The following is a 27,956-nucleotide window of genomic DNA, read 5'->3' as shown; positions in this document are numbered from 1 at the left end:
CAACAGCTGGTCCTAATTTCTTTAATGAAATATCTCGAGTTTCTTTAAACGCTAATTCAATCTCTTTAATTTCATTACTTAATCCTTCAACTTTTCTCACTAAATCCTCTTTACTTAAAGTTTGATACTTCTCATCTTTAATTGATTCATCCACTTCTTGTAAATGATCTTTAGTTAATTGTTCAATTCTATCACTTAATACTTTATTAAGATTATCAACTTCTTTACTACCAGGTTGAGAATCAATTTGGGTTTTAAGAATCGCTTGTTTAGCAATTAAATCATCTCGATTAGTTCGAACTCGAACTAAATCTAATTCACATTTATTTAATTGATCTTTTAATTTCTCATTCTCTTCAAGAATCTCCTTTTGAATTGATTGTTTCACATTATTTTGATTTAATTCTAATTCACTTAATTTATTCACACTTGAACTATTAATCTTGGTAAGATTAACAATTTGATCTTGTAAACTTTGATTATTCTTAACCACTTTTTTATAATGAATATTATCCACCAAATCTGCTTCTTCTAAATGATGTAATTTATTATCCAATTGTAAAAGCTCTTGTTGAGATTTATTATATTTTTCCGTAATTTCATGGATCTGTTTATTTAATAATTCATTAGAACTATTCAAGATTTCAACTTCCAGTTTTAATTTTTGTAATTCTTCTTTAATAACTTCATTATCTTGAGATGGAGTAGATCCATCTTCAACTTTACTACCATTAGCTTGTTGAACTTGAGGTTTTGATTCAACTTGTTCATCTTCCTTTTTAATATCTCCATTGGATTTCTTAGTTAAACTATCATCAACTCGTTTGACTGATTTAGAATTATTTCTTTCATGTTGTCTCACAGTATGTAATAACTCTTCTTGTAATTCTTTTATTCTTGATTCCAATTCTAATTTAATATTAGATAAAGTTGAAGCATTAACTTTAAGAGTGTTTAACTCGGTATTCAAAGCTGTTATATCTTCATTATGAAGGGATAATTTATTATTCCCATCCACAAGAGGAGATAATAACTCAAGAAGTTGAGTTCTTCTTTGATCAAGATGTTCATCCAATTTACCATCCAAACTAATCAATAATTTCTCATTTATAGATGATGACTTATCATTACTATGAGGGATTTTCTTATTAAACAACGCCACTATTTCATCATACCATGAAAGTAACACTTTTATCTTTGATTCATTACGTTCAAATTTATGTTGATATTTCTTTGCATCATCCGATAAAAGTCGACATTGTTCTTTATAGGAAATCATTTGTCGCCATATAGCCTCTTTTTGGAAATAAACCACATCAGATTGAGTTAAAGGACCAGTTTCACTTAATTGATGTAAAGGTTTACGTTTCTTGGATCCTGTTTCGGATGATTCTCCTATCAGTCTTTTTCTTTCGTTTTCAACTTTACTCATAGTTTTATGATTATGATTATGATGATATTAATGATAAACAGTAGGATATATAACAAACTTATGATGGAACTAACTTACCAATGTACTATGGAAACAAAATGAAAAATACCAGTAAATGATTGAATGAAAATACAAGGATGAAGAATTAAAACTGATAAACTAAAAACAAGGATGAAGGAACGAAACTAATATACAAATCTAGACAAATAGATATATCACAATCAAATAGAAAAAAAGCACCTAACACAAAAGATTTATCACACACACTGACACTTTCTATTAATGAGATATATGTCGTGTGAACCGTTAAATAGTAACTGATGAATGTAAGAAATGGTTGGTGATAATCAGTTGAACTGTCTTTGTCACTTTCTATCCTCTCAAAAAAAAAAAAAAAGTTAAAAAATATTTCCAACTTTTTTGTTCTCACACGACTCCTAGTCATAGTTAAATAGTACTAGTAAGAAGATATGATAATTATGATGATAAAGGACGTGTTAATTCATTATTAATGGTTTGTATGAGTTGTATTGGGTATAAGTAACTATTTCAATTTGTAAAAATATTCTTTACTGGAACTGTGAACTAGTTAGTTGTCGATATTGAGTTATTCACATTCATTATGTAATGCCATACAAAGTAATAAAACACTCTGATACTCTTCATGGTGTGGCATATAAATTTTAAATGGAAGTTAGTTTGAATAATGTCATTTCAGTTTATCAGAACTTATAGTAATCATTTCATCTATGTACTATACCATAGCATATCATCCTTTAACTATTAAGAAGTTACCCCAAATTTCGGAAAAATTCATATAGTGCAAAATAAATTTGTTTGACTGTAAGATTTGTATGTAGTGTACAAACTCAAAGATTTTTCAGTCTATAACCCCAAACCCCAAAACTTCATTTTCAATTGCTATTCAATTGCAGTCAATTCAAGTCAATTGTTATTCATTCTTAAATCATTGAATGGTATTTCAATATGATAGGTGGACTTCATAAACAATTTCTATTATTGTTATTATGGGGATCATTGGTTGTAGCAGTTAAGGATTATTTATTTAAAACGTGTGAAACAGCCGGTTTCTGTCATCGTAATAAATACTTTGCTGAAAGTGTGAAGAATCAAGGTCATAATTTCATTCCTAAATACTCCATTAGTCAAAGTTCGATATCGATTGATGAAGTATTAAATTCAAAAGTTATTCATGGTAATATTATCAAATTTATTCCTAGTGGAAATCATATCACTTTACCTTTTGAAATATCTCTATTGGATGGTAATAATCTTCGATTCAAAGTAGATGAAAAGGATAGAACTTCAATTGATACCACGAAGTTAAACATAAATACTCATAGATATAATGAAACTAGTGATTGGGCATTTGTATCTGCTGAATTACCCTACTTAGCTAATGATAAATTCACTATAGACCTTAAAAATGATGTATTAATTATAACTTATGGAGATGCCAAACAATATAGAGCAATAGTTGATTTTTGGCCCATTAAATTAACTATCTATCATAAAGATAAAATCCAAATCATTGCCAATGATAAAAACTTATTCAATTTTGAACATTGGAGATTACAAGATGAAAATTCTCATCATCTTACGGAAGAAGAAACCGATTATGACATGTTTGAGGATCATTTCAAAGATAGTAAAGAAGATTCTATCCCATTAGGTCCTGAATCAATTGGGTTAGATTTTACCTTTAAAAATTTCCAACATTTATATGGTATTCCTGAACATGCTGATTCCATGAATTTAAAAGATACTACTGAATCATCCATGCCTTATCGTCTTTTTAATGTCGATATCTTTGAATATGAAACTGATTCAAGATTACCCATGTATGGAGCCATCCCATTCATACTTGCTTCTAAACCGGAAATTTCAGTAGGATTATTCTGGATTAATTCTGCCGATACATTCATCAATGTTGATAAAACCACAAACCAAAAAGATAGTCTGACTCATTGGATTTCTGAAAATGGGATAGTCGATTTCATAATCACTATCGATAAAACTCCAGCTGATATCAATCGTAATTATGGTTTAATCACTGGTTATACTCAATTACCCCCTTTATTCTCTTTAGGATATCATCAATGTCGTTGGAATTATAATGATGAAAAAGATGTCCTTGAAGTTAATTCTTTAATGGATGAATATCAAATTCCGTATGATACTATATGGTTAGATATTGAATATACTGATCAAAAGAAATATTTCACTTGGCATAAGGAAAAATTCCCTAATCCTGAAAGAATGTTAGATGAATTAGATCATACTGGTAGAAATCTTGTTATTATTATCGATCCTCATATTAAAACAGGATATTATTTAAGTGATGAATTAACCAAAAAGAAAAGTTGTATAAATGATGCTAGTAATAATTCCTATCATGGTCATTGTTGGCCAGGGGAATCAGTATGGATCGATACGTTAAATCCTACCGCTCAAGAAATATGGGATGCTCAATTCACTTGGAATAATTACTTCTTAGGAGGTCAATCATCAAATATTTTCATTTGGAATGATATGAATGAACCTTCTGTATTCAATGGTCCTGAAACTTCAGCTCCAAAAGATGATATTCATTTCGGAGGTTGGGAACATCGTTCTGTTCATAACATCTATGGTATGACATATCATGAAGCTACTTATAATTCACTTGCTAAAAGAAATGAAGGACATACCACTAGAGAAAGACCATTTGTATTAACAAGATCTTATTATGCTGGATCTCAAAGAACAGCAGCAATGTGGACAGGGGATAATATGTGTAAATGGGAATACTTACAAATTTCAATTCCAATGGTATTAACTTCTAACATTGTCGGTATGCCATTCAGTGGAGCTGATGTGGGGGGATTCTTTGGTGATCCATCAACAGAATTATTAACGAGATGGTATCAAACTGGTATTTGGTATCCATTCTTTAGAGCCCATGCTCATATCGATTCAAGACGTCGTGAACCATGGTTAGCGGGTGAACCTTATACATCGATTATTAGAGACGCAGTTCGTTTAAGGTATTCTATACTTTCCGTGATTTACACTGCCTTTTATGAATCTTCTCAAACTGGTATACCTGTTATGAAACCAATCTTTTATGAATCACTTTCAAATATTGAAAGTTATTCCATTGAAGATCAATTCTTTGTCGGAAATTCAGGTATTTTAGTTAAACCTGTTACAGAGGAAGATGCTAAGGAAATTAAGGTATACCTTCCTGATAATGAAGTGTATTATGATTATACCGATAGATCACTTTCGAAAATAAATGCTTATAGTTCTGATAAGCCAGGGTATTTGACGAAATCAGTCACGTTAGAAGATATTCCTGTATTCATCAAAGGTGGTTCAATTATAAGTCTTAAAGATAGATATAGAAGATCGTCCAGATTAATGTTTAAAGATCCATATACATTAATTATTGCATTAAATAAAGATGGAGAAGCTAATGGTTCATTGTACGTCGATGATGGTGAATCATTTGATTATGAAAAACACGAAGAATATGCCTATATTAAATTCAATTACTCAAATGGAAAAATCAGTGCTGATGTTAATGAAGTTAAAGATAGATTTAAAGATCTGATTTCAGATGTTAAAATAGAAAAGATCATTATTTTAAACGAACTGACAACTGGAACAGTTGAATCAGTAACCTTTAATCAAGGTGATGAAGAATGGAAGGGACATTTCGATAATTCGGTGGATAAAAAGATTATCATCCATAATCCAAAATTAAGTATAAGTCAATCATGGACAGGTAAAATTGAATTTGTAGTGGAGCATGATGAATTGTAAGATTTATTATTATATTCTATATACTATTTACTTTTCAATATATACTCCCTTAGTTTTGTGGCGATCTTAACTGTAGTTAACCAATCTAATGGTTTATGACATAAGGTACATGATTTTTGGGAAGGTATCAAACTACTAGTATCAGTTTCTGTGTCTCGTGCCATACAAGTTAGATGAAAAGTGTTATCACAATCAGAATGATGGCATTGCGTAACAAGCCTTAAACGTCCCTGTTGTCTATACTGTTCAACCTCCAGTTTAGCTTTAAATAAAGGTACTTCTTCAGGAGAGAATTCCAACAGAGTATTACAAATAGAACAAGTATGACTTGCTTCCAAGAACCTGTTCTTGATTACTTCAAAACTGGGATCATCTTGGATTGGATTCGCCTTAAAATACTCTTCAAGTGAACAAGTCTGAATATCTACATGTATAGTAGATGGAACATTATACTTACTAGATGGCCATATCTTATCAGTTACTTCTGGTTCACAAATCAAGATTCTAAGATTAGTAGTCTTAAAAAATGGGGCAGTAATTAATAATTTCACATTTGCAATAATTTGGTGTAATGACGTCGATCCTTTTCTATGCGAAACTCTGTTATCAGCCAGAATATGTCTAGTTTGATAAGGATGTTGTAAAGAGTGTTCAAACTGAAGAGCGGATACATTAGAAGGGAAATTATACATGATAAGAACTACTTTCCAAGGTCTTAATCCAGTTCGTTTGGTTCTAAATGCCCCACCAGTTTTAAGTTCACCATTATGCTGCCTTAATCGTCTTATCGGATCTGGGGTAGACCCGATATAGAACGATCTTGGTTTAGGAATCGATTGCAACACATAAACACAATAGAAGGGTGATATCACATGAATCAACTTACTCCTACCATTCCCACTTTGCAGTGAATCTGGACTATCCATTAAGTCATATACATATATAATGAAAGTCCCTTTTTTGGTAAATACAGTTTTGACCAAGAAAAATGGAGACGATAAAATTTCAAGTCAAATTTTTTGTTTTATGGTGTGTTTTTCTGTGATGGACACGACCCGACCCATTTCCAACCAAAAAAAAAATTAAAATGTGTGCACTATTGCGTAGAGGGCTCTATGGAAATAAATACAGAAATAGAAATTTTGGATTTGATCAATTTCATAGTTTAAATATATTGTATCATTATTTATTGTCAAACTTGTCTTTGTATTGATTTGACGTGTTATCAGAGTTCATTATCATTGGGCTGTTTCGATTGTGTTATCAAGTAGAAAGCTTGTACTTTGGATAGGAAAGGCAATAATCCCACTCACGTTACGAAAAAGAGACGTCATAGCTTTTTTATCCATAATAGTTCCCATCTAAATTTTCATTTACAGCTAATAATTCAAACTTGTACTATATTAGATTGGCTGTATTGAAGTGATTCTTGGGGTGTGTATGAGAGACTGAATGAAACTCAAGATTTAATAATTGATTATGACTCTCAAGGTAGAAACTGAAAATCAACTAGCAGCTGCATCAGCTGCTAGTTCTAATCAAAGTGGTTCTAATGATTTCGTTAAGAAATTATTCCTAATGTTACAAGATGAAAGTTATAAGGATGTGGTGAGATGGACATTAAGTGGAGATAGTTTTGTGGTGCTTAATACAAATGAATTTACTAAAGATATCTTACCTCGTCATTTCAAACATAGCAATTTTGCTAGTTTTGTTAGACAATTAAATAAATATGATTTTCATAAAGTAAAAGTATCCAATGAAGAAAAATTATCATATCCTTATGGTGAAGATGCATGGGAATTCAAACATCCTGATTTTAAATTTAATGATCGTGAATCACTAGAAAATATTAAAAGAAAAGGTCCAAGTGTTAAGAAAGTTTTACCAACTGGAACCAATGGAACTGAAATAAAAGTACAATCAACCACTTGTAATCATAACTTTTCTCAAATCACCAATTCTCAAAATCATATCAAAGAACAAATGGAAACCTTAAGAGCTGATAATAAAGCATTACATCAAGAATTAAATGTATTACAAACTAAATATAAAACATTGGTGGAAAATATAGTGGCCATAAATACCACTGATGAAAGGTATCATCGTTCCATGGGAATATTGGTGAATTGTCTACTTCAGGCAGGAATCAAATTACCCCCTTTAGATTTCCCAAATCTGCCTTTGATGAGTCTTCCAGTACCTCAAACTATCCCGGGTGCAACCATACCTATTGTTGGTGCTACTGTTCCATTACCTGCTCCACCTCATCTAACAACATTGCCAATCATAAAATCTCCCAAGCTTACTACTACACGATTGCAGAATCCTCCGCCACCAAAACCAGTTATAGCTCAACATATTGCATCTGTGCTTCCACCAACTAAACGATCTCCTAATGGAGATTCTATCACCCCTGTACAACAATCACCATTTGCCAAATCTGTTTCTGGTTCTCCTCCAGCTTCTACAGCTGCAATTGTTCCCCAAATTACAACCACCAATTTACCCAATCCAAAATTCCATGTATTATTAGTAGAAGATGATAATGTTTGTATTCAATTATGTCGAAAATTTTTAGTGAAATATGGCTGTCAAGTCACTGTTGTAACAGATGGTTTGAATGCCATATCAACCGTTGAACATACCAATTATGATTTAGTTCTAATGGATATCGTTATGCCTAACCTTGATGGTGCTACTGCTACTAGTGTTATTAGATCTTTTGATACTAAAACTCCAATTATTGCCATGACTGGAAATATAGAAGATAATGATTTGGTAACTTATTTACAAAATGGTATGTCGGATATTTTAGCTAAACCATTTACCAAAGATGATTTATATTCTATATTATCAAAGCATTTATTAACTGATAAATCGAAAGCGGCGACTGATAGTGCTACACCAACAGTAGTAGGTACTACTCCCAATGAACCAAATGTTAGTGAACCAGCTTCTTCAAGCTTAGATCCATTACTGAGTACAGATTCAAATGGTGTTGCAGAACCATTACCCAAGAAGAAGCGGTTACAATAGAGACATTATCTTATTTATTTTTTGTATTGTGATATTAGACTTAGTTTGTAATATATATATTCTTTATCTATGTATCTATAGGTGATTCTTTATCTGTAATTATGTGGTATGATAAATCAGAAAATGCTGTTCCCCAATTTTGATCTTTGTTTGCATGATTAAGTCTAATGATTCTACAAGATTTGAAATAAACATCAACCGTTGTGTAATCTATTACTGGCTCTATGAATTGACCTTTCTTTTTCTTATTTCTAGATTTCGGTACTACGAATGGTTCTTCGTCTGGTTTAACTTTCTGATCTTGATTGGTTACATTTAATAAAGCACTAACCTTGGGATATTTTTCAAATAATTTCAACTTGGTATAACCATCTGTATGAGAGACGACATCATTACAAAGAAGATAATGAGGTCGTATACTATCTAATAATGTATTCATTAACTCTATTGGAGCATGTGGTAAGAAGTATAATGTACTATTAGCTTCAAAGTGAGTAGGGATTTCTTTATCTATGGTAGCACCTAATTGAGTGACAAGCAAATCCTCATCAACTGAAGTGAAGACAGGATCATAAAATGATAAATTCTTAAACTCAATTTCAAGTTCATTTAAAATAATTATAACATAAGCAAGTTGGAATAAAGGAGTTTTCATACTTGATGGTGATCCTAATGCTAAGCATCTTATGTATGTGAATTTCTCATTTCTGATGATTTCTTTCGTTTCTTTAAAGAAATCTGATTCTTCTAGTATGGCTTGAAACTTTTTCAACTTATTCATGAGTTGAGATATCTCATCATCATCTTTAATTACTTGTTCATCTTTCATTTCATTCATGTAATCAGGCCTTACAATAGTTTAAATGTTGTTCCGATGGTACTTTAAATTGATTTTAAAAATCGATTTTTCAATTTCCTGTATATTACCATTCTCTCCACCCATCGCTGTAAAAAAAAAATCAACTAATTTAAATTCAAAATTTTTTACCATTGTAATCCTTTTACTTGGGTGCAATTGATTGAGAGGTCAACAAATTGTTCTTATTTCATAAGTCATTGCAAAGTCAAAGACAGTAAGTTCATTGGGGAAAGGTTAGCTATACTTGCACACATACCTCCTATATAATTTACTTTGACACTAATTCCAAGTTCAGTTCACGTTGTCTGCCGTATTAAAAGCAGAGGAGTCTATAGCCATGAGAAAGTGTAAAATTTTTGTTGGTTCATCTCACCCTGAATTGGGTAGATTGGTATGTGATAGATTAGGTGTTGAGCCTGCTCCATGTACTTTGAAGAAGTTTTCTAATGGAGAAACTTCAGTTCAAATTGGTGTATCAATCAGAGATGAAGATGTTTACATTATCCAATCGGGTTCCCCCGAAATAAACGATCATATAATGGAACTTTTGATCTTAATATCGGCTTGTCGTGGTGGTTCCGCCAACAAAATCACTGCTGTTATTCCTCAATTTCCATATTCAAAGCAATCTAAGATGAAAAAACATAGAGGTGCTATAACAGCTAGAATGCTTGCCAATTTATTAGTGATGGCAGGTGCTGACCATGTGGTTTCAATGGATTTACATGCTTCTCAAATGCAAGGATTCTTTACTAAACCAGTGGATAACTTATTCGGTGCTCCAACTTTAGCTAGATGGATTCGTCACAATATACCAGATTGGGAAACTGCTGTGGTAGTATCAAAAAATCCAGGTGGTACTAAAAGAGTTACAGCTTTAGCTGATTCTTTAAAGATTAACTTTGCCATGATTCACACGGATAGAAGAAGAACCCAAGATGGATATTCTAAGAAAAAGGCATTAACTAAATCAACTAGAAAAGTTGATGACGATGAAGAAGAAGATAATATTGTTTCTGAAATTCAAACTGCTAGAGTGGTGAAGGGTCATGTTGTGGATGATGATTATCCAGTAAGCAATGGCTCTGCTAAAGTTGCTACTGGTGATAAACCAAGTGTACAACTAGATCATTTAGATCAACCTTCTATCTTGGACTCTGACGTTTTAGGTGGATCTTATGATGCTGCTAATTCCGATGATGAAGATGAACCAACTTCAATTAATCAAGAAAAATTGATTACTTTAGTTGGTGATGTCAAAGATAAAGTTGCCATTATCTTGGATGATATGATAGATAAACCAAGTTCATTTATCTCAGCAGCTGAGCATTTAAGATTGAATTGTGGTGCTAAAGCCGTTTACGTTGTCGGTACCCATGGTGTGTTTAGTGATTTCTGTTTGGAAAATTTGTGTGAAAGTAAATGTATCGACAAGATCGTCGTTACAAATACTTACCCAATTGGAAGAGAAAGAATCGAAAAACATAAAGAAAAGCTTACTGTGATTGATGTGTCTCCAATTTTTGCTGAATGTATCAGAAGAGATCATTTCGGGGAATCGATTTCAGTGTTGTTTGATTCTTTAGCAGCCATTGAATAAGTTTTGCTCGTAAAAAATTTTTATTGTTCTAATATTCTTTTTTTTTCTTTTTACTCATTATATTATTATTATAGCTCCCAGAGAATGAAATTATTTATATATTAGAGGTTACCTTGTTGGTAGTCTTGTAGAGATATATTAAATACAAAACCAACGATGCAGTCATTTGGGCTGCAGGACATAATTTCTTAATCATTTATTTGATTAGGGTTAATATTTCTTGGACTAACGGAGCGTTGGGAAATTAAATTGTAACTTCTTTCTATTCCGATTATTTTAAGAAAATTTGCTACTTCTTGAGATTAGGATTAAAATTACGAAAGGAACATCATCTTATATATAAACAGTTGACGAATATTTTTGTAGCTGCATCGAATATACGGAACAATGGTCAATTAATTATTATATAGAGGCATCGAATCCATCCCAATTTTCAGTCACGTGATGGTATCTCCCGCTGAAATTGGAAGATTTAATTTAAACAAACTTTAATTGGTATAGATTATGCACACGTTGTAAAGGATTATATTCAAGCTATTATGTCAAACGAAGATCAAACATTATCTGAGAGTGATCCTGTGATTGACAAATCATTAGAAAAGCTTTTAGTGAGTGATAGAGTTGCTAGTAGTCTTCCACCTGGCTTACAAAGTAAAGTGAATCAACCTATGTCTCCATTATCTCTCAATGATGTAAATGGTGGGGCAAAGAAGACCAAAGAGGAAAATAGTTCTGTAAATAAGCCGTTGGCTTCTCCAGCTACTGAAAAGGCAATTGCTTCAATTGCTCCTATGTTAGAATCATTTGCTCCCAAAACTTCTGCTCAAGATTCAGGAATCCCAACTTCAACCTTCAATTCAAGCTCATCATCTCCATTAAATTCAAATGTTGGTAGCTACCCTGGTGATAGTGAATTCCCTTTCCAAGATCCAAAACCTAGTTCAAAGAGTAGTTCTGCTGGTGATTCTTCTAATGAAGATATGATAAGAAAAACTATTTCTAATTCTTCCTCGTCTTCTAGAAAATCAATTTCTATTCACAAAGAGTCAGTAGGTCCTCAATTACCAAAGATCGGTAAGATTGGTGTATGTGCTATGGATGCAAAAGTTATGTCAAAACCATGCAGAAAGATTTTAAACAGATTAATAGAGAATGGTGAATTCGAAACTGTTATTTTTGGTGATAAAGTGATTTTAGATGAAGCTATAGAAAACTGGCCCACTTGTGATTTCTTAATTAGTTTCTTTTCCAGTGGTTTTCCTTTAGATAAGGCAATTTCTTATGTTAATTATCGTAAACCTTACATTATCAATGATTTAGTTTTACAAAAGGCTCTTTGGGATAGAAGATTAGTATTAAATATTTTAGCACATGCCAATGTTCCTACTCCAGATAGATTAGAAATCAGTAGAGATGGAGGTCCACATTTAGATGATTTGTTATATGAAAAGTTAAAAGAAATTGGTATGACAGAAGATCAATTACAGAAGTTAACTAATCAACAAGAACCAGATTGGGAAATGATCGATGATGATACTCTTCGTGTCGGTAATCAAACTTTAGTTAAGCCATTTGTGGAAAAGCCAGTTGATGGTGAAGATCATAATGTATACATATACTACCCTAAAGCCACTGGTGGTGGTGGTAGAAGATTATTTAGAAAAATTGGTAATAAATCTTCTGAGTTTGATCCTGATTTGGTTTCACCAAGAACTGATGGTTCATTTGTGTACGAAAAGTTTATGGATACAGACAATTTTGAAGATGTTAAGGCATATACTGTGGGACAAGAGTTCTGTCATGCAGAAACTCGTAAATCTCCTGTTGTCGATGGTATTGTCCGTAGAAATACTCATGGTAAAGAAATTAGATACATTACAGCTTTAAGTGAACAAGAAACAATAATGGCTAGAAACGTCAGTCGTGTCTTCAAGCAATGTATTTGTGGATTTGATTTATTAAGAGTTAATGGTAAATCATATGTCATTGATGTCAATGGATTTTCCTTTGTCAAGGATAATAATGAATATTATGATTCTAGTGCTAGTATTCTTAGACAACTCTTCATAGAAGCTAAGAAATCACGCGACTTGATTAAGGACAAGATTCCAAAGATGACTAAACTTCTTAACAAGAGTCAATTTGAAGAAAAAGAACAAAAATGGGTATTCAAGGGAATGGTTTCCGTTATTAGACATGCTGATAGAACTCCTAAACAGAAGTTTAAATACTCTTTCAGATCTCCATTATTCATTTCATTATTGAAGGGTCATACTGAAGAAGTTATTATCAGAGCAGTTCCAGATTTACAAGTTGTATTGGAAACAGTTAAGATTGCTGAAGAAAAACAATTAGAAGACTTGAAAAAGTTGAAACAATTAAGAACTGCTTTAGAAAAGAAAATGAATTTCCCAGGTACAAAAATTCAAATAAAACCATCTTTGCTGGATGAAACTTCTAACGTAGAAAAGGTTCAATTGATTCTTAAATGGGGTGGTGAACCAACACATTCAGCCAAACATCAAGCAACTGATGTCGGAGAACAATTAAGACAATATATTAAATTGTTAAACAGAGATGCTTTGAAGGATGTGAAGGTTTACACTTCTTCTGAAAGAAGAGTGATAGCCAGTGCCCATATGTCAACTATCGCTTTGTTGGGTTTAGATAAAGAACATGATACCTTACCAGAAGACTTCTTAGAAGTCAGAAAAGATTTGTTAGATGATTCTAATGCAGCCAAAGATTTAATGGATAAGGTGAAGAAGAAGTTGAAACCTTTATTGAGACAAGGTGCTGAAGCTCCACCTCAATTCACATGGCCACCAAAGATGCCTCAACCATTTGTTGTTATTAAGAGAGTTTGTGAGCTTATGAATTTCCATCACAAAATTATGGAGTACAATTTCAAGCACAAGAACGTTGAAGAGTTCCAAACTAATTGGTGTTGTGGTGAAGATCCATTATTATTTAAAGAACGTTGGGATAAACTTTTCCAAGAATTCATCAATGTTGAAAAGACCCATCCTTCAAAGATTTCTGAATTGTATGATACCATGAAATATGATGCTTTACATAATAGACATTTCCTTGAAAAGGTCTTCTTATACGATCCTAATGATCAAGAATTATTAGACTATTTAAGTGAGAGCTGTGGTGATACAATTAATTCATCCGGTCTTGTAAGCGAATATCCAATTAATCTTTTAGCTATGAACAACTTCAGAATTCCTGACAGTTCGGCTTCTGCTATGGGTTCAGTTAGTCCACCAAATATTGATTCTGGACCAAATTCAAGTACAAACTTGACCAGTGCTAACTTACTGTCCACTCCTGTTTCCGCTGGATCTTTAGGTTGGGTCTTAAAAGGTTCCTCTGGCCAAGAAAGTTCCATTGATTCCAAGAGTAGTTCAAATGGACAAGATAATCCATTTGATCACCCTACTTTTGCTCGTTTAAGAGAGTTATATCGTTTATCAAAAGTTTTGTTTGACTTTATCTGTCCTCAAGAATATGGTATAAAAGATGATGAGAAGTTAGATATTGGTTTATTAACTTCTTTACCATTAGCAAGACAGATCTTATCTGATATTCAAGACATGAAAAAGCATGATACTGCAGCAGTAGTCAATTACTTTACTAAAGAATCACATATCTATACTTTGCTTAACATTATTTATGGTTCTCAAATTCCAATGAAAATTGCTAAAAATGCCTTACCTGAACTTGATTATTTATCTCAAATTGTGTTTGAACTTTATGAAGCTGGAGATCCAAATAGTCCAACTGGTAAGAAACATTCTATTAGATTTTCTTTATCTCCTGGGTGTCACACTCAAGATCCATTAGACGTTCAATTAGATGATGACCATTATATTGGTTGTATTCCTCGTATAAATTTAACTAGACATCTTGATATGGATTTAGTTACTCAAAGGTTGAAATCAAGATTTTCAAGGGTTTCTTTACCAAAGAAATTTACCCCTGTCAATATTTCAAGTCCTTTAACAAGTGGTTTATAGGTTGTTGTTATACTATTTCTACAAATTACTTTATGAATTTCTTAAATAAATCTATATTAATTATATTAAAAACGCTCTTGATATGTAAAAACTATAAACAATATATTCGAATATGACAATTGTTACACCACTAAAGTTATAAAAGTAATCAGATAGTACCACGTACCTGAGAATCCTATCTTTAATAGCAACTAAAACAATCAAAATAATTCAAATATGATATAAAAAAAATGATGGAAAATAAAAAATTAAAAATGAAACAAACAAAAAGGATAATAATAATAATAATAATAATAATAATAAGTCCCAACAAACTACCTAAAGTAAAAATAAAAACTAAAAAAAATTCATGCCATTAATTTTAAATTTTTGTTTTCTTAAGCAGATTCATAATGTTCCCAATTTTCAAGAATTTCTTTAATCTTTTCAGATTTGGTAAGTTCGTAGACTTCTTCAAAATATTCTTTGGTAATTTCAAATGGTTTAGCTGTCAAGTTTGGAATATATTTACCAATTAAATCATCTGGTTTAACTGATGATTTTGGAATCTTCTTACATAAGAATCTCTTAAATGGTTTAACACCAGACATTAAGTATGATGAATGGAAAGGAACAGAAATACCCTTTAATGGAATAACGGCAAAACCTCTTTGTAAGTCAATTGGTTGTTCTTTAGCAACAGATTGAGCTGCAACTTCAGTGATGATTTCATATAAATGTTCTTTAACTTCTTCAATGGTTAAAGTTTGTTGCAATTTAACAATATCAATTTTGTTTAATTTAATGACATTTAAAACATTAGTTAAAGTATCTAATGCTCTTAAATCACCAGCAGCAACATATTGTTGATTTTCAACATTGTAATTAACAATTTCTAATAACCATTCAGTCTTGATAGAAACTTCATCAACCACAAATCTTAAAGCAGCATCGTTAAAAGTTGGACTAACTCTACTTGGATTAACAGCACACATACCATAATTAGATCTACCTAAGGCATCTCTTGGAACGGCAACTTGCATAGTCATACCTCTGTAGAAAACAACATCAACTAATGATTCAATTGGCATAACATTAGCTAAAGATGATAATGCAGAATACTCACCTAATGAATGACCAGCAAACATGATATCAGATGGAATTAAACCCTTAGATTTAATATCTTCATAGGCAGCCTTTTCCATTAAAGTTAAAGCTGGTTGAGTGAATTGAGTTGCTGATAATAAACCAGTTGGAGAAACAAAAGTGAAAGAAGTAGTTGATTCATCAATTTCTTTGAAAATCTTTTCTGATTTAATAGAACCATCTTCACCAATAGTTTCGAACATCATACCAATATAGTTATCTCTGATTAATCTACCTTTAGCACCACCGAAATGAATAGTTAATTCATTTGGATTGTTTTGAACAATATCTAAGATAGAGAAACCATAATTTTCAACAAAATGACGATCAGCTTTATCCCAAACATCACGAGCAACTTCAGAAGTCTTATACAAGTCCATACCCATACCTTGTTCTTGAGAACCTTGACCAGTAAAAACATAAGTAGTGATTGGTTGATCAATTTCAGCTTCACCAATTAAGACAGGAGTATCAGTTTCAACATTCTTAGTTTCAACCTTAATAATCTTACGACCATTAATCATACCAATATGTTCTAAAGTAGTTTGTAAAGTATCATTTGGTAAAACCATACCAACAAAACTACATTTGAAAGCTCTAACTCTGGAAGCAACATTATTAGCAGCCCATTCTTCAACTAATGATCTAATTGAAGCAGATGAATACATACCATGAGTAATAGTACCTGGTAATTTAGCATAAGAAGCAAAAACTCTTGAAACATGGATTGGATTATAATCACCTGAAACTTTAGCATAAGGTTCATTAGTACCTGGAGCTTTTGAAGTTAATTCTTCACCAGAAGAAATTGGAATAACATTTTCAAATTTAACAGCTTCTTCAATAGTTTTACCATTTCTAGTTAAATAATCAGTAACTGGATTACCATAAGATTTACCAGCTTCATATTCAACAGTACCAACTTGAATAACTTCTTTAGTTGGTAATTCTAAGAAAACTTGACCAGTAGTATTAATGGAAGAATAAACTTCAGCAGATTTGAATTTATAAGTAGATTCACATCTGAAAGTTAAAACTTGGTTTAATAATTCAATATCTTGTTCTAAATGGAACCATTCTTTAGATCTTAAAATAGCTAAATCTTTAGCAGATTTAAAAGAAATTTGAACTGGAGTTTCAGTAACTTTTTGGAAAGTATTTTCATAATCTTCATAATCACCTCTGTATAAGAATTGAGAAGTAACTTCCATAACTGGTTTAGAATCTCTGTAAATAGTACCAACAACTTCAACCATTTTTCCTGATGGTTGGTTTAAAACAGCTTTAATATCAGCTTTAGAATAAACCACATCATCTTTCTTTAATGGAGCAGCACCTGGAATCATTCTATAACCATTAGATAAATGAACTAATTTTAATAAATCACCATCAACAGTTTCTGGGAAGATAGATTTAATAATAGCTCTCCATCCAATAACAATAGCAAAATCCATTGGAGCTAAAGTAGCTTTACCTGGTCTTGAAACAAAAGCTTCACATTTATTACCAATAGCATGAGTAAATTCAGAAATATCATCACCAGTAATAGTGATTTCTTCACCAACAATAGATTCTTGAACATTAATGTTTAAATCATATGGAATTGATGAACCAAACCATAATTTCCAATAAAATTCTTTAATTCTATCATTTCTACCTTTCATAACTTCTAAAATTGGAGCAAATCCATCAGCTGGGTTATAAGTATATAAGAATGGTAATTTAACTGGATTAGAATCAGCAGTTCTATGTTCAATTAAAGATAATTGAATAGTATCAGCTTTAACTAATTCAATTTCAACAACAGGTTTTAAATCACCTTTAACTTGTTCAAACACAACTAATTTAGTTTTAGCAGCATCAGTTGGATTAGAAATTTCAACAATAGTATTAATAGCAGGAGTTAAAATATCACGAACAGAGTTTGAAGCATGGTTTGAACCTTGAACAATTCTATCACTTGAAATAAAAGCTTGTAACCAAGTTAATTTTTCACCAGCTAATAATTGTAACCAAGCATCTTTTTCTGGTAATGAAGAACCTTTAATTTCATAAATTGATTTTTCAGTAGAATTAGTAATCTTAACTCCTGATAATGATTCAACTTTAACTGGAGCTTTACCACCGAAATATTCAATGGTTGGAATTTTAGATTTATCATCATTATATTCATCTTTAATTAATTTAGCAATATGACCTTCATGAATAGAATTTAAAATTTCACCAATTGGTTCATTAACAGCATTAGTGAATTGAGCAGCAACAGGACCATGTAAAATACAAGTTCTTTGCACATCTTCACCAACAACAGTTTCTAAATCTTCAGATTGCCATAAGGAATCTTTTTTAAAGAAGAATTCAAATCTATCATCTAAAACTGGAACAAATGGAGGTGGTTTTTGAGTTGGTCTTGAAGCACACATTAAGAAATAATCACAATCTTCTTGAGAAATTAATTGATCTTGAGCTAATGGGAATTGTTCAAAGAATTTATCAGTAAATTCTTGAGGTTTAGAAGCTAATTGAGAAAAGTTTTGAATTTGAGAAATAGTACCTGATTTAGTAGTAAATCTTTCTTCAACTCTTCTTAAATAATCACCAAAGAAATTTCTTAATGAAACATCAATCCATCTTGAAGATTTTTTAACATACATTAATTCAATTAATCTATTAGCAACTTCTTGATAAGTCATATCTTGTAAATCACAAACACCAGAACTATTTTTACCAAACCATGGTTTTTGGAAATCTTTATTTAATTTTTCAATAATATAATCTTTCTTTTTATTTAAAGCTTCAATTAATTTATTTTTTGGTAAATTAAAAATAGTATCATCTAATTCTTTCCATAATAAAACCCCTCTAGTAGCAATTTTATGAATTGGTTCACCCATTTCAGATCTAACAGTAATAATACCACCAGTTGGTTTTTTATAAGTTTGTTCCCATTTTTCATCAGAAACACCGGAACATTTAGAAATTAAAGTTTTAGCATCTAATGAAGTTTGAGCTTCTTTAGCAGTCATAACTCTTGAACCAAATAAAATACCATCAAATGGCATTGGTGGATAATTAAATTTGTTTGACCAAGAACCAGTTAAATATGGATAAGTATCTTCATCAGATCCAAAACCAGAACCAGCAACTAAAACAATATTAGAACATCTTCTAATCTTGGAATACATTTGTAAAATTGGTTGATGGAAATCTTCAAAAGAATGATGACCACCACCTCTACCACCAGTCCATTGTAAAACAATAGGGAAGTTTGGATGAGCTTTGGCAATAGTAATACATTGACTAATAGCATCAATTGAACCTGGTTTTAAACCTAAATGAGTTAAACCTAATTCTTCAATATATTCAGCAGCAACTTCAATAGATGGAACACCAGCACCAATAGTTAAAGATTGAATTGGGAAACCACGTTCTCTTAATTCTTTAATTAATGGAATACCCCATTGTAACATTCTTGGATTAACATAAATTAAATTAATACCAAGACTTGAACCAGGTTTAATATTATCAATAACTTGTTGAATAGCAGCTTCCATACCACCAGCATGGAAATAACCACCTCCAGCTAATTCAATATGATAACCAGCATTAATAGTAGCAGCAACAATTTCAGGATTAACTGTAGTTGGAGTCATACCTGGAACCATTAAAGGAGCTCTACCTAATAATTGAGAAAATTTAGTATTAACATAAATTTTATTATCCCCTTTAGTTTTAATTAAAGTTGGTTTAAATTCATTTAACCAATTTGGAGCCCATTTAATTGATTTTGATGAAGAAGTATTAAATAATTCATGTTTAAAACCATATTCATCATCAATTGGATTTGAATCTAAAGCACCAGCAATAATGATTCTTGCACCAGTACCTTCTTTATTTCTATGAGTTAAGATACCTAAACCAGAAACCCCACCTGGACCAAAATCAATAATATGAGTTGAATTAAATTGAGTTGCTAATTCCCAATTAACTCTTAATTGAGTAATACATAAAACAACTCTTTCAATAATAGATTGATTTGAATCATCAAAAGTTTGGAAATTTTCTCCATTAAAAGTATCAAATACAGGAATTTTAATATTTTCTTTTGGAAATGAAAGATTTTCTAATTTAATATCATTAAAAATTAATGATGAAGCATTATCTAAAAGATGAGAATGGAAAGGAGAAAAAATTGGTAAGAAACGATTTGAAAATTTTAATTTTCTTTCACTAAATGGAATTCTTGATTGATCTAAACCATTTGGAGCTTTTTTATTTCTTAAAGTTAAATTTAAACCATAAAGTGATTCTGGTGGTCCACTAACTACTAAATTTCTAGCTCCATTAATTAAACTAATTGCAATATGTTTTTCTTGAGGTAAATGTTTATTAGTTTGATTAATAAATTTTTCAACTTGTTCAATGGATAAATCTCTAATTGATAACATTGGAGATGGTCTACCTTCACCATTATTTAAAGAATCTTGTAACATGGTTGGAGGTAAAGTTGTTCTTGGATAAGTAATTAAACATCTTGAACCAATAAAAAATAAAAGGGAAATAGCTTTTAAAGAATTTTCTAAAAATGAATCCCAAGAATCAGCAGAAGCAATGGCAACAGCAGTAACTAAACCTTGAGAATGACCAGTAGTACCACCATTAGATAAATAATTTCTAAATTCACCTGGAGTTAAACCTAAAACTTTACAAGTAATAGCATAATGACATAATTGAATAATACAAATAACTGGACAACTAACAGGAACTGATAAAAGATAATCTTGATCAGGAGTTAAATCACGATTTGATAACCATTTTAAAATATCAAAACCTTGAGTATATAATTTTGAAAATGAAGCATCTTTTTTAACTAATTGATTTAATTTTTGAGAAATTGGTAAAATTAAATCATCATGAATTAAACCTTTATATAATTTATAAAGATCTCTTAATTCTTCAAAATAATCATCAGTATTACCTTGACCACCAAAAATTGCAACTAATTTAGCATCCCCAGTTTGAGAATGATATAATAAATTAGATTCAATTTTATCAATGGAAGTATTAGCATTAATTAAAGCATTATAATAATTTTTAATAATATTATCTTTAATTTTAGTTGGAGTAGTTTGATTATTTTCATCATTTAATAATTGAACTGCAAATGAATGAATATTATCATTATTTGATTTTAAAAAACGAGAATTAAAATCTTGTAAAGATAATTTTAAAATTTGATCAAATTGACCTGGTTTTGAAGGATTAACTAAAGAAGCAATATAACCAAGGAAAGTAGCATATAATTCAGCTGGACTTGAAGGTTCATCATCACCAGCAAAACCTTCAGTTGGAGTTGGTAAAGTTTTAATGAATTGATCTTTTAATTGGGAATAATTAAAGAATAATTCATTTGGAACTAAGAAAGTATGTTCAATAGTACCATGATTTAAAGAAAATGGACGATGGGATGAAGTAGTAGTAGTGGTTGCCATTTTTGATAAATTGGGTTGTAAAAAAAAGATAGGATTAATTAGTTAGGATAAAATAATAAATAGGGAGGGTTAATAAAGGAATCAATGGAGTAGTTGGATGATTGATGGGATGATTGATTGATTGATTGATTGATTGATTGATTGATTAAGGGTATACTAGATTAAACAACAACAAAAACTAGGGTGGTACGTGTTATGGTTGATGAAATAGACTAGACGTTGCAAATCAAACGTGAAGATAAAGGAGAAGTGAGTATTTTGATATTAAAGAAGTAAAATGTAACACTTACAATTACTTGAGCTAAGTCAAAATGGCAAACTACTTGAGATGGATGGATTGATGAGTTGATCCTTTGATTGATGAACGAAAGAATTGATCAAAAGAAGAGAAGAGTGAAATGGAATTAGAATTAGATTTACTTTTATATAATTCCCTACTTGATTGGTAAACCAGAAAAATTTAGACGCCTACCAAATTGAAAAAAAAAAAAAAAAAAAAAATAAATAAATAAATAAAAAAAAAAAAAAAAGTTGGCGATATTTCTGTGCAGGAATGTTGGATTGATGGGTAAACACAGTGTGAGTTTGGGAGTGTTGAAATGAAACCATGTGGAAAAAAAATTGTATGGACTGAAGAATGGAAAAGGGTAAAGGGATAACTATCACACACACACACACACACACATGTTTATTTATTTAAAGGAGTTAATGATTGTTGAGAGGGTGAGTAGTATACTATGTGTGATCATGTTATACCCGTTAGGTTCATAGAGTAGATGTTGAATTACAGTTATTATCCATAGTACTTACAGTACTAATTAAAAAATTAATTACCCGGTATATATATTGTTGGTGATCGGAGTTTTTTTTGTTCTATCATAGTTAACTAATTAAATTTGCAACAATTTACTATACTATTATTATTATTATTATTATTTAGGATATGGTTATAATATTATTCTTGTTATTATTTTACGATAATTTTGTTAACTATGGGTGGGTGGATGTGTGTCCTGTATATAGTTAACTACTATAATACCAACAATTTAAGATTTGTTGGGAGAAGACAAAACTTTTTTTTTTGGATTTGTTCTTTGTTCTGTATACAGGTCATTTTGTACACTATTTTTTTGGTCTTTCCTGAGTCACGTTCAAATGATCACATGTTTCAATTTATGGGTATATGGATGGGAATTATGGGTAATTATCACCGTCATATCTCAAGACCAATGTTTTATCTCTAAACCAAACCCCATAAAATAAATTCTATCTATCCCTTTTGTAACTTTAACCGTTATGCATATATCATGTCACTACCATTTACATTATTATTATTTTGTTGAATTACACTTAGCTTTTTGTTTATCATTTTTATTTCTCTACTCCTATCTCTATTTTATCTATGTACACAATTATTATTATTATTTAATATGATATATTACGTTACAGCCTTCTTACTTTTTTTAAAAAATAAACCTGGTCTATCTCCGTCATAATCCAACTTTCTCCTACCATTCCTTCTATATCCATTCATTCAACCTATCGATTACTAATAAGATATGCACTTTGTAGCATATCATATCATATCAATCATTTCTTGGGGGCTGGTAATCCTAATGTTGAGTTCACTTGTTTAGGAAACTCTCTCACTATAATCTCACATTTCACTTCCTTACATAAATCCTTCTTATTATAATATGGAACTTTTTGTAATAAATCTAATCCACTTGATCTTTCCAATGCTTCAATTGGAACTTGAAATATAGTTAAGGATAAATCATTTGAAATCTTTTCATTAGGTAATACAAATGCCCCAACACTTATCTTCCCATCATCTTGTTTATTTTCTCCCACAATTAATTTAAAAAAATGAGTTGGAACCGCAATATTTGGTGGTGAACCAATAACTTCATAACTAATTCGATATTTCCCATCATCTCCTTTCTTTGGTAAATATAATGGTCCTGTCATAATCCTTACATCATCATATTTCTCAGTTAATCTTCTTCCAAAATCTTCAAAATGAGCCCAATAATCTCTATTGAACCCTTCTCCAACTTGAGGTGACATATTAGTTAAATAAAATGTTTCATCCATAGCATCTTGATTAAATCTTGCATTAGCAGCAGGAGCTTGATGTCCTCTATCATATCCACTTCTAAAAAAATCTCTTAATCGATTCCTGAATTTCAATGGAATAGCTTCATCTTCTTTAAATACTGAATTCTTTCTATCAACTCCACTAGCTTTCTTAACTGATTCTTTTGTTAAATGTTCCACTACCCAATATGGATTTCTTGAAGCACGATCATAACAACTAACAAACTCTTGACGCGTTTCTAAATCATGAATAGGACCAGGAAACCCATATTTAAAAAACTCTTGTGGTCTGACTTTAGTAACATCAAATTGATTTATGATTTGATTATTACCATTACCTTTTCCAGCAGGTACATTACTAGTAGGTGGTGATGGAGGTTCAATTACGACAGTTGAACTTGGACTACTTGAAGATCTCCCCCAGAAATAAGAAGCTATACCAACGGTACTGAGACCTAATGTATTGATCATAACCTTACTCATGGTGTTGTTTATGTTCTATTGATGATTTACGTAACCTGTTTTAATGATTTGATCTTTTTCAAAAATTTATTTTTTTTTTTGGTTTGTGGTCTCATCAAATGATTTTACAGTCTTTTTCACACTCTACAAGATATCATGATATATTTATAATTCTAATCAATTAAATAATGATCATCCATTGATGGTTGATTAAATTGTCAACATGGTAAGTATATATCACCACTTCTACAGCATACATTCAAAAATTAATTTAACTAATATAAAAATAGAGGATAATCGAATTGACGAATTTTTATTTTAGTTGGTAATGACTACAAAAATTTCGCAACATTTCAACCAAAATTATTTTTAAAATTTAAACCTTTAGACTTTACTTCTAACTCATTTTCGTTAATAGGTTTATTAACAATTAAATCTAGGAAAGCAACCAACGGAAGTATGAAAGCGGATATTAACTCCAATGGTATCTTTAGGCGATAATAGTTATGCCAAATGATACCAAATTACACCTCTGATAACCGAATTATCAAACCAAAAAAGTCATCTATGTTAGGAAAAAGCATTTGCCGGTTAACTACTGAATGATAGAAAAAGGTTAAGTAGATAAATAACCGCCAAATATTACCAATCAAATATCTTAAATCTTTATCTGGATCATACGTGCCGTTCGAGTGTACGATGATTTGACTTCTCTGGTTAGGATGAAACAATTTCGAGACATACATTTGAATAGGAAAGATCTACAGTAAACAAACGCAACAACGGTTTGCAGAACCTTTTAAAAGAATTAAACTTTTAAAATTCAGATAACATTTGGCTCAATTGAACTAAGCAATCAGTTAATTTGCGCCTCAATTTTAGATACCATAATAATAAATTTCATAATCTAAAGTTGTTACCCCTTCCTAAACAGGGTAAATTGAGCGTGAACTGCGACACATAATTCTAACCAAATTTTGAAATCCCGCTAACTACATATTAAAGTTTCAATTATCAATTGCAAAAGATCTATAAAGTTTGATGAAATTTTGCTTATCCGCTTTTCATACCCCTATTGATACCACTGTTTATGTAGTCTACAGACGTCAGTGAAGCTATGATTACGACGACCCTGCCTTTTTGAAATTTATGTAAAAGTAAACGTCAACCATATTCTTTTTCAAGTTGTAGAAAAGTAGTCAGTTTTTCTTTTGAATCCCCGGTACATGCTCCGGATTACGTCGTACATGAAACGAACAAAAAAAATATTATTTACCCCTTGCAACCATAACATCAACAGAAATTTTACGTCCAAACTATCACTATTTGGTTTAAGGTTATCTACGGATTGTATAGCAAGCAAATCCCCCACAGTTTTGGTTTTATAGTTTGTAACTTACTCCAATTATGTAAATATTGCTATATTGTGGTGTCAGTTAGATATGACTGGAACCGCCGTTGTATTAGTATGTAACATATCTGAACGTATTTGACTTTTTAGTGGCCGTGTGTCTGGGCTCATACAACCATTCTAGAGATGACATAGAGGTGAATGGCATCTTCTGATAATTAAGTTATCGATAAGCTTTGATAATGATAAGAGCCATTAAATTAGTTTGATAGTAATTACGTTCGGAACAATGAAGGAACGAATTCTCGCAAAATCAACTGGCGAAAACAATAATCGTACAATACTATACGGATAGAACAATTAATACACCCATTTAATTAAATAGTATAGGAAAATTAGCTATTGAATCGGATCCCCCAAAAATAGAACCAATTGCCAACTGTTTGAAAGGACGCTTCATGTATGTATGAATGATCCTAAAATTCCATTGTATACATTTAAGTTTGACTCAGGTGGAAAACCTTAAAATGCTACCAAAATGAAAACGAAAATGAAAATGAGAATGACAACATGTTGAACCAATAATACTATCACATATAAAATACAAGTCCCCTGATACCTATCAACTCTAATTATACATACTATTTATCCGTACGGCTCCATTATAATAATGATATAGAAAAAGTTTAGGGTTATTGTAATCCTCTGATAATTAGAATTGCGCACTTGATTCATATTAAAATTTGACATTTTAAGCTCAGCTTCTTTATTCCTCGGAAAATAAAAAGTGAAGTAGCGCCAAGAAAATTTAATTTCAGTTTAGTCCTTTTTCGCATTTACGCATTTTTGTGATTGAGAGGAATGAAACCTGAAAAGAGAAGATGCTAAATTTTAGTTTGGCACCTCAACTTACTGATTGATACTGTTGCATAGATGTAAAAAATTGACGACTAAAGTTATCGGTTTTAGTTTCAAATCAATGTTTTAAAGTTGACATTCTGAATGTGTTCTGATGGTGGTAAGGCATCAAAATAGTTATCAATTGCAGTGGCAGTCGATTGGAGAGTCGGGTAACGATTGCAAATCTTCTAAACAATGAATTAGTGCATCTATTGTGGTTTGATTTGAAACACAGTTTAACCAACCACTATCAATCATTCAATTAAAAGTGAAATTTTTCAAAACTTTCTATTATTTAAACTAGAGTTTCTCCCCTGGTAATTCAATCTTCAATTTCAATTTCAATTTTTGAAATCAACAACTACAACAATTTAGAAACAATATCCAAAAATGGTTTCAATCTTAACTTTCACTAAACAAGTCTTTCTTTCTCTTACTTTTGCTTTATTAGTCAATGGTATGGCTATTCCTCAAGATGATTCTATCAAATCACTCGGTAAAAGAGGTGATGGTTTCATCAAAGTTGATTTCGATGTTGCCAGAGGTGTTGACAGACATCTGTTAAACCTTACTAGTAGTAACACTGCTTCATTCTTGATTAGTGGTGGTGCTCATAATTTGAAAAGAGATGAAGAAGTTGTCACTTTAATCAATGAACAAACCTTCTATGCTACTAACTTACAACTTGGTTCAAACAGTCAAGCCGTTACTACCCTTTTAGATACTGGTTCTTCTGACTTATGGGTTGTTGCTAAAGGTGCTACTTGTCAAGATCCTCCAAGTGGTGATTCTTCCACTTATTGTTATGCTGATGGTGTCTTTGATAAAACTACCTCAACCACTTTCCAGAACCTTGGTACTAGTTTCAGTATTGAATACGTTGATGGAACTGGTTCTACCGGTACTTGGGCTAAAGACAGTGTTGCTTTAACTTCTGCTGGTGTTACCGTTACTGGGTTACAATTTGGTGATGTTACAACTACCTCTTCAGGATTTGGTGTCTTAGGTATCTCATTACTTGGTAGTGAAAGTACTACCAATGAATATCCAAACTTACCTCAAGTTTTAAAATCTGAAGGTTTTATTTCAAAAGCTGCTTACTCTTTATACTTGGCCGAAGCTGATGCTACTTCGGGTACTCTTATCTTTGGTGGTATCGATGAAGATAAATACAGTGGTTCTTTAGTTACTTTACCACTTACTTCCCTGGCTCAATTATCTGTCGCTTTAAAGAGTTTCACTTTTGCTGGTACTACTACCACCGCCAATGTTGATCCTGTTTTAGATTCAGGTACTACCCTTACTTATTTACCATCCAAATTAGTCAATGTTATTGGGAAAGCTTTAGGCGGTACACAAGATTCCAGTATTGGTTGGATTGTTGAATGTACTTCAAGTGACACCATTACTTATAACTTTAATGGTGTTTCAATTGTTGTTCCATATTCAGAAATTACTCTTCCATTATACTACACTGATGGTTCAGTTGCTGATGTTTGTGGTTTAGGTATTCTTAGTACCACTGGAACTCCAATTTTAGGTGATAACTTTTTAAGAAGTGCCTATGTTGCTTATGATCTCGATGATCAAACTATTGGTCTCGCTCAAGTCCAATACACTACCAGTGAAAACATTGTTGCTTTCACTTAAAAGTGTTACTTTTACTTTTATTTACTTCTATATTCTCTCTTTGTCTGGCACGGAAAGTAACAATGTGAAGATTGTTATGAATAGAGATTAGAATTT

General features: G+C 31.3%; 9 protein-coding genes across 9 annotated transcripts; 5 read left to right on the top strand and 4 right to left on the bottom strand. All coding sequences in view use genetic code 12, as the record gives it.

Moving 5' to 3' along the window:
• Positions 1-2,419: 2,419 nt before the first annotated feature.
• Positions 2,420-5,260, top strand: ROT2 (glucan 1,3-alpha-glucosidase ROT2; the record flags this gene model as incomplete). Its single annotated transcript, XM_064905474.1, has 2 exons — positions 2,420-5,113; positions 5,177-5,260. 2 exons carry the CDS (start codon positions 2,420-2,422, stop codon positions 5,258-5,260), a joined length of 2,778 nt encoding a protein of 925 aa, XP_064762241.1.
• A 23-nt stretch (positions 5,261-5,283) lies between these two features.
• Positions 5,284-6,186, bottom strand: DFJ63DRAFT_334489 (endonuclease; the record flags this gene model as incomplete). The annotated part of the gene is made up of 1 exon (XM_064908040.1): positions 5,284-6,186. The coding sequence occupies one exon, from the start codon at positions 6,184-6,186 to the stop codon at positions 5,284-5,286; it is 903 nt and encodes a 300-aa protein (XP_064762240.1).
• Positions 6,187-6,462: 276 nt separating this feature from the next.
• SKN7 (kinase-regulated stress-responsive transcription factor) lies at positions 6,463-8,332 on the top strand. The gene has a single exon (XM_064909287.1). The coding sequence runs from the start codon at positions 6,740-6,742 to the stop codon at positions 8,297-8,299; it is 1,560 nt and encodes a 519-aa protein (XP_064762239.1). The 5' UTR covers positions 6,463-6,739; the 3' UTR covers positions 8,300-8,332.
• A 1-nt stretch (position 8,333) lies between these two features.
• On the bottom strand, positions 8,334-9,500 carry DFJ63DRAFT_98960 (uncharacterized protein). Its single transcript, XM_064909286.1, has one exon. It carries the CDS (start codon positions 9,135-9,137, stop codon positions 8,367-8,369), a length of 771 nt encoding a protein of 256 aa, XP_064762238.1. The 5' UTR covers positions 9,138-9,500; the 3' UTR covers positions 8,334-8,366.
• On the top strand, positions 9,317-11,028 carry DFJ63DRAFT_98921 (ribose phosphate diphosphokinase subunit). The gene has a single exon (XM_064909284.1). The coding sequence runs from the start codon at positions 9,496-9,498 to the stop codon at positions 10,756-10,758; it is 1,263 nt and encodes a 420-aa protein (XP_064762237.1). The 5' UTR covers positions 9,317-9,495; the 3' UTR covers positions 10,759-11,028.
• A 398-nt stretch (positions 11,029-11,426) lies between these two features.
• Positions 11,427-14,780, top strand: AFL1 (inositol polyphosphate kinase; the record flags this gene model as incomplete). Its single annotated transcript, XM_064904966.1, has 1 exon — positions 11,427-14,780. One exon carries the CDS (start codon positions 11,427-11,429, stop codon positions 14,778-14,780), a length of 3,354 nt encoding a protein of 1,117 aa, XP_064762236.1.
• Positions 14,781-14,809: 29 nt separating this feature from the next.
• Positions 14,810-21,550, bottom strand: FAS1 (tetrafunctional fatty acid synthase subunit). Its single transcript, XM_064909285.1, has one exon. The coding sequence runs from the start codon at positions 21,395-21,397 to the stop codon at positions 15,158-15,160; it is 6,240 nt and encodes a 2,079-aa protein (XP_064762235.1). The 5' UTR covers positions 21,398-21,550; the 3' UTR covers positions 14,810-15,157.
• A 1,264-nt stretch (positions 21,551-22,814) lies between these two features.
• DFJ63DRAFT_98857 (ribonuclease) lies at positions 22,815-24,232 on the bottom strand. Its single transcript, XM_064909281.1, has one exon. The coding sequence runs from the start codon at positions 23,978-23,980 to the stop codon at positions 22,988-22,990; it is 993 nt and encodes a 330-aa protein (XP_064762234.1). The 5' UTR covers positions 23,981-24,232; the 3' UTR covers positions 22,815-22,987.
• A 2,368-nt stretch (positions 24,233-26,600) lies between these two features.
• SAP8 (Sap8p) lies at positions 26,601-27,860 on the top strand (the record flags this gene model as incomplete). Its single annotated transcript, XM_064905931.1, has 1 exon — positions 26,601-27,860. One exon carries the CDS (start codon positions 26,601-26,603, stop codon positions 27,858-27,860), a length of 1,260 nt encoding a protein of 419 aa, XP_064762233.1.
• Between the last annotated feature and the right edge of the window lie 96 nt (positions 27,861-27,956).

The sequence above is a fragment of the Scheffersomyces coipomensis genome, assembly GCF_036884675.1.
Source record: "Scheffersomyces coipomensis strain NRRL Y-17651 chromosome Unknown DFJ63scaffold_3, whole genome shotgun sequence".
NCBI lineage: Eukaryota > Fungi > Ascomycota > Pichiomycetes > Serinales > Debaryomycetaceae > Scheffersomyces > Scheffersomyces coipomensis.
This window is presented reverse-complemented; position numbering and strand designations above follow the sequence as displayed.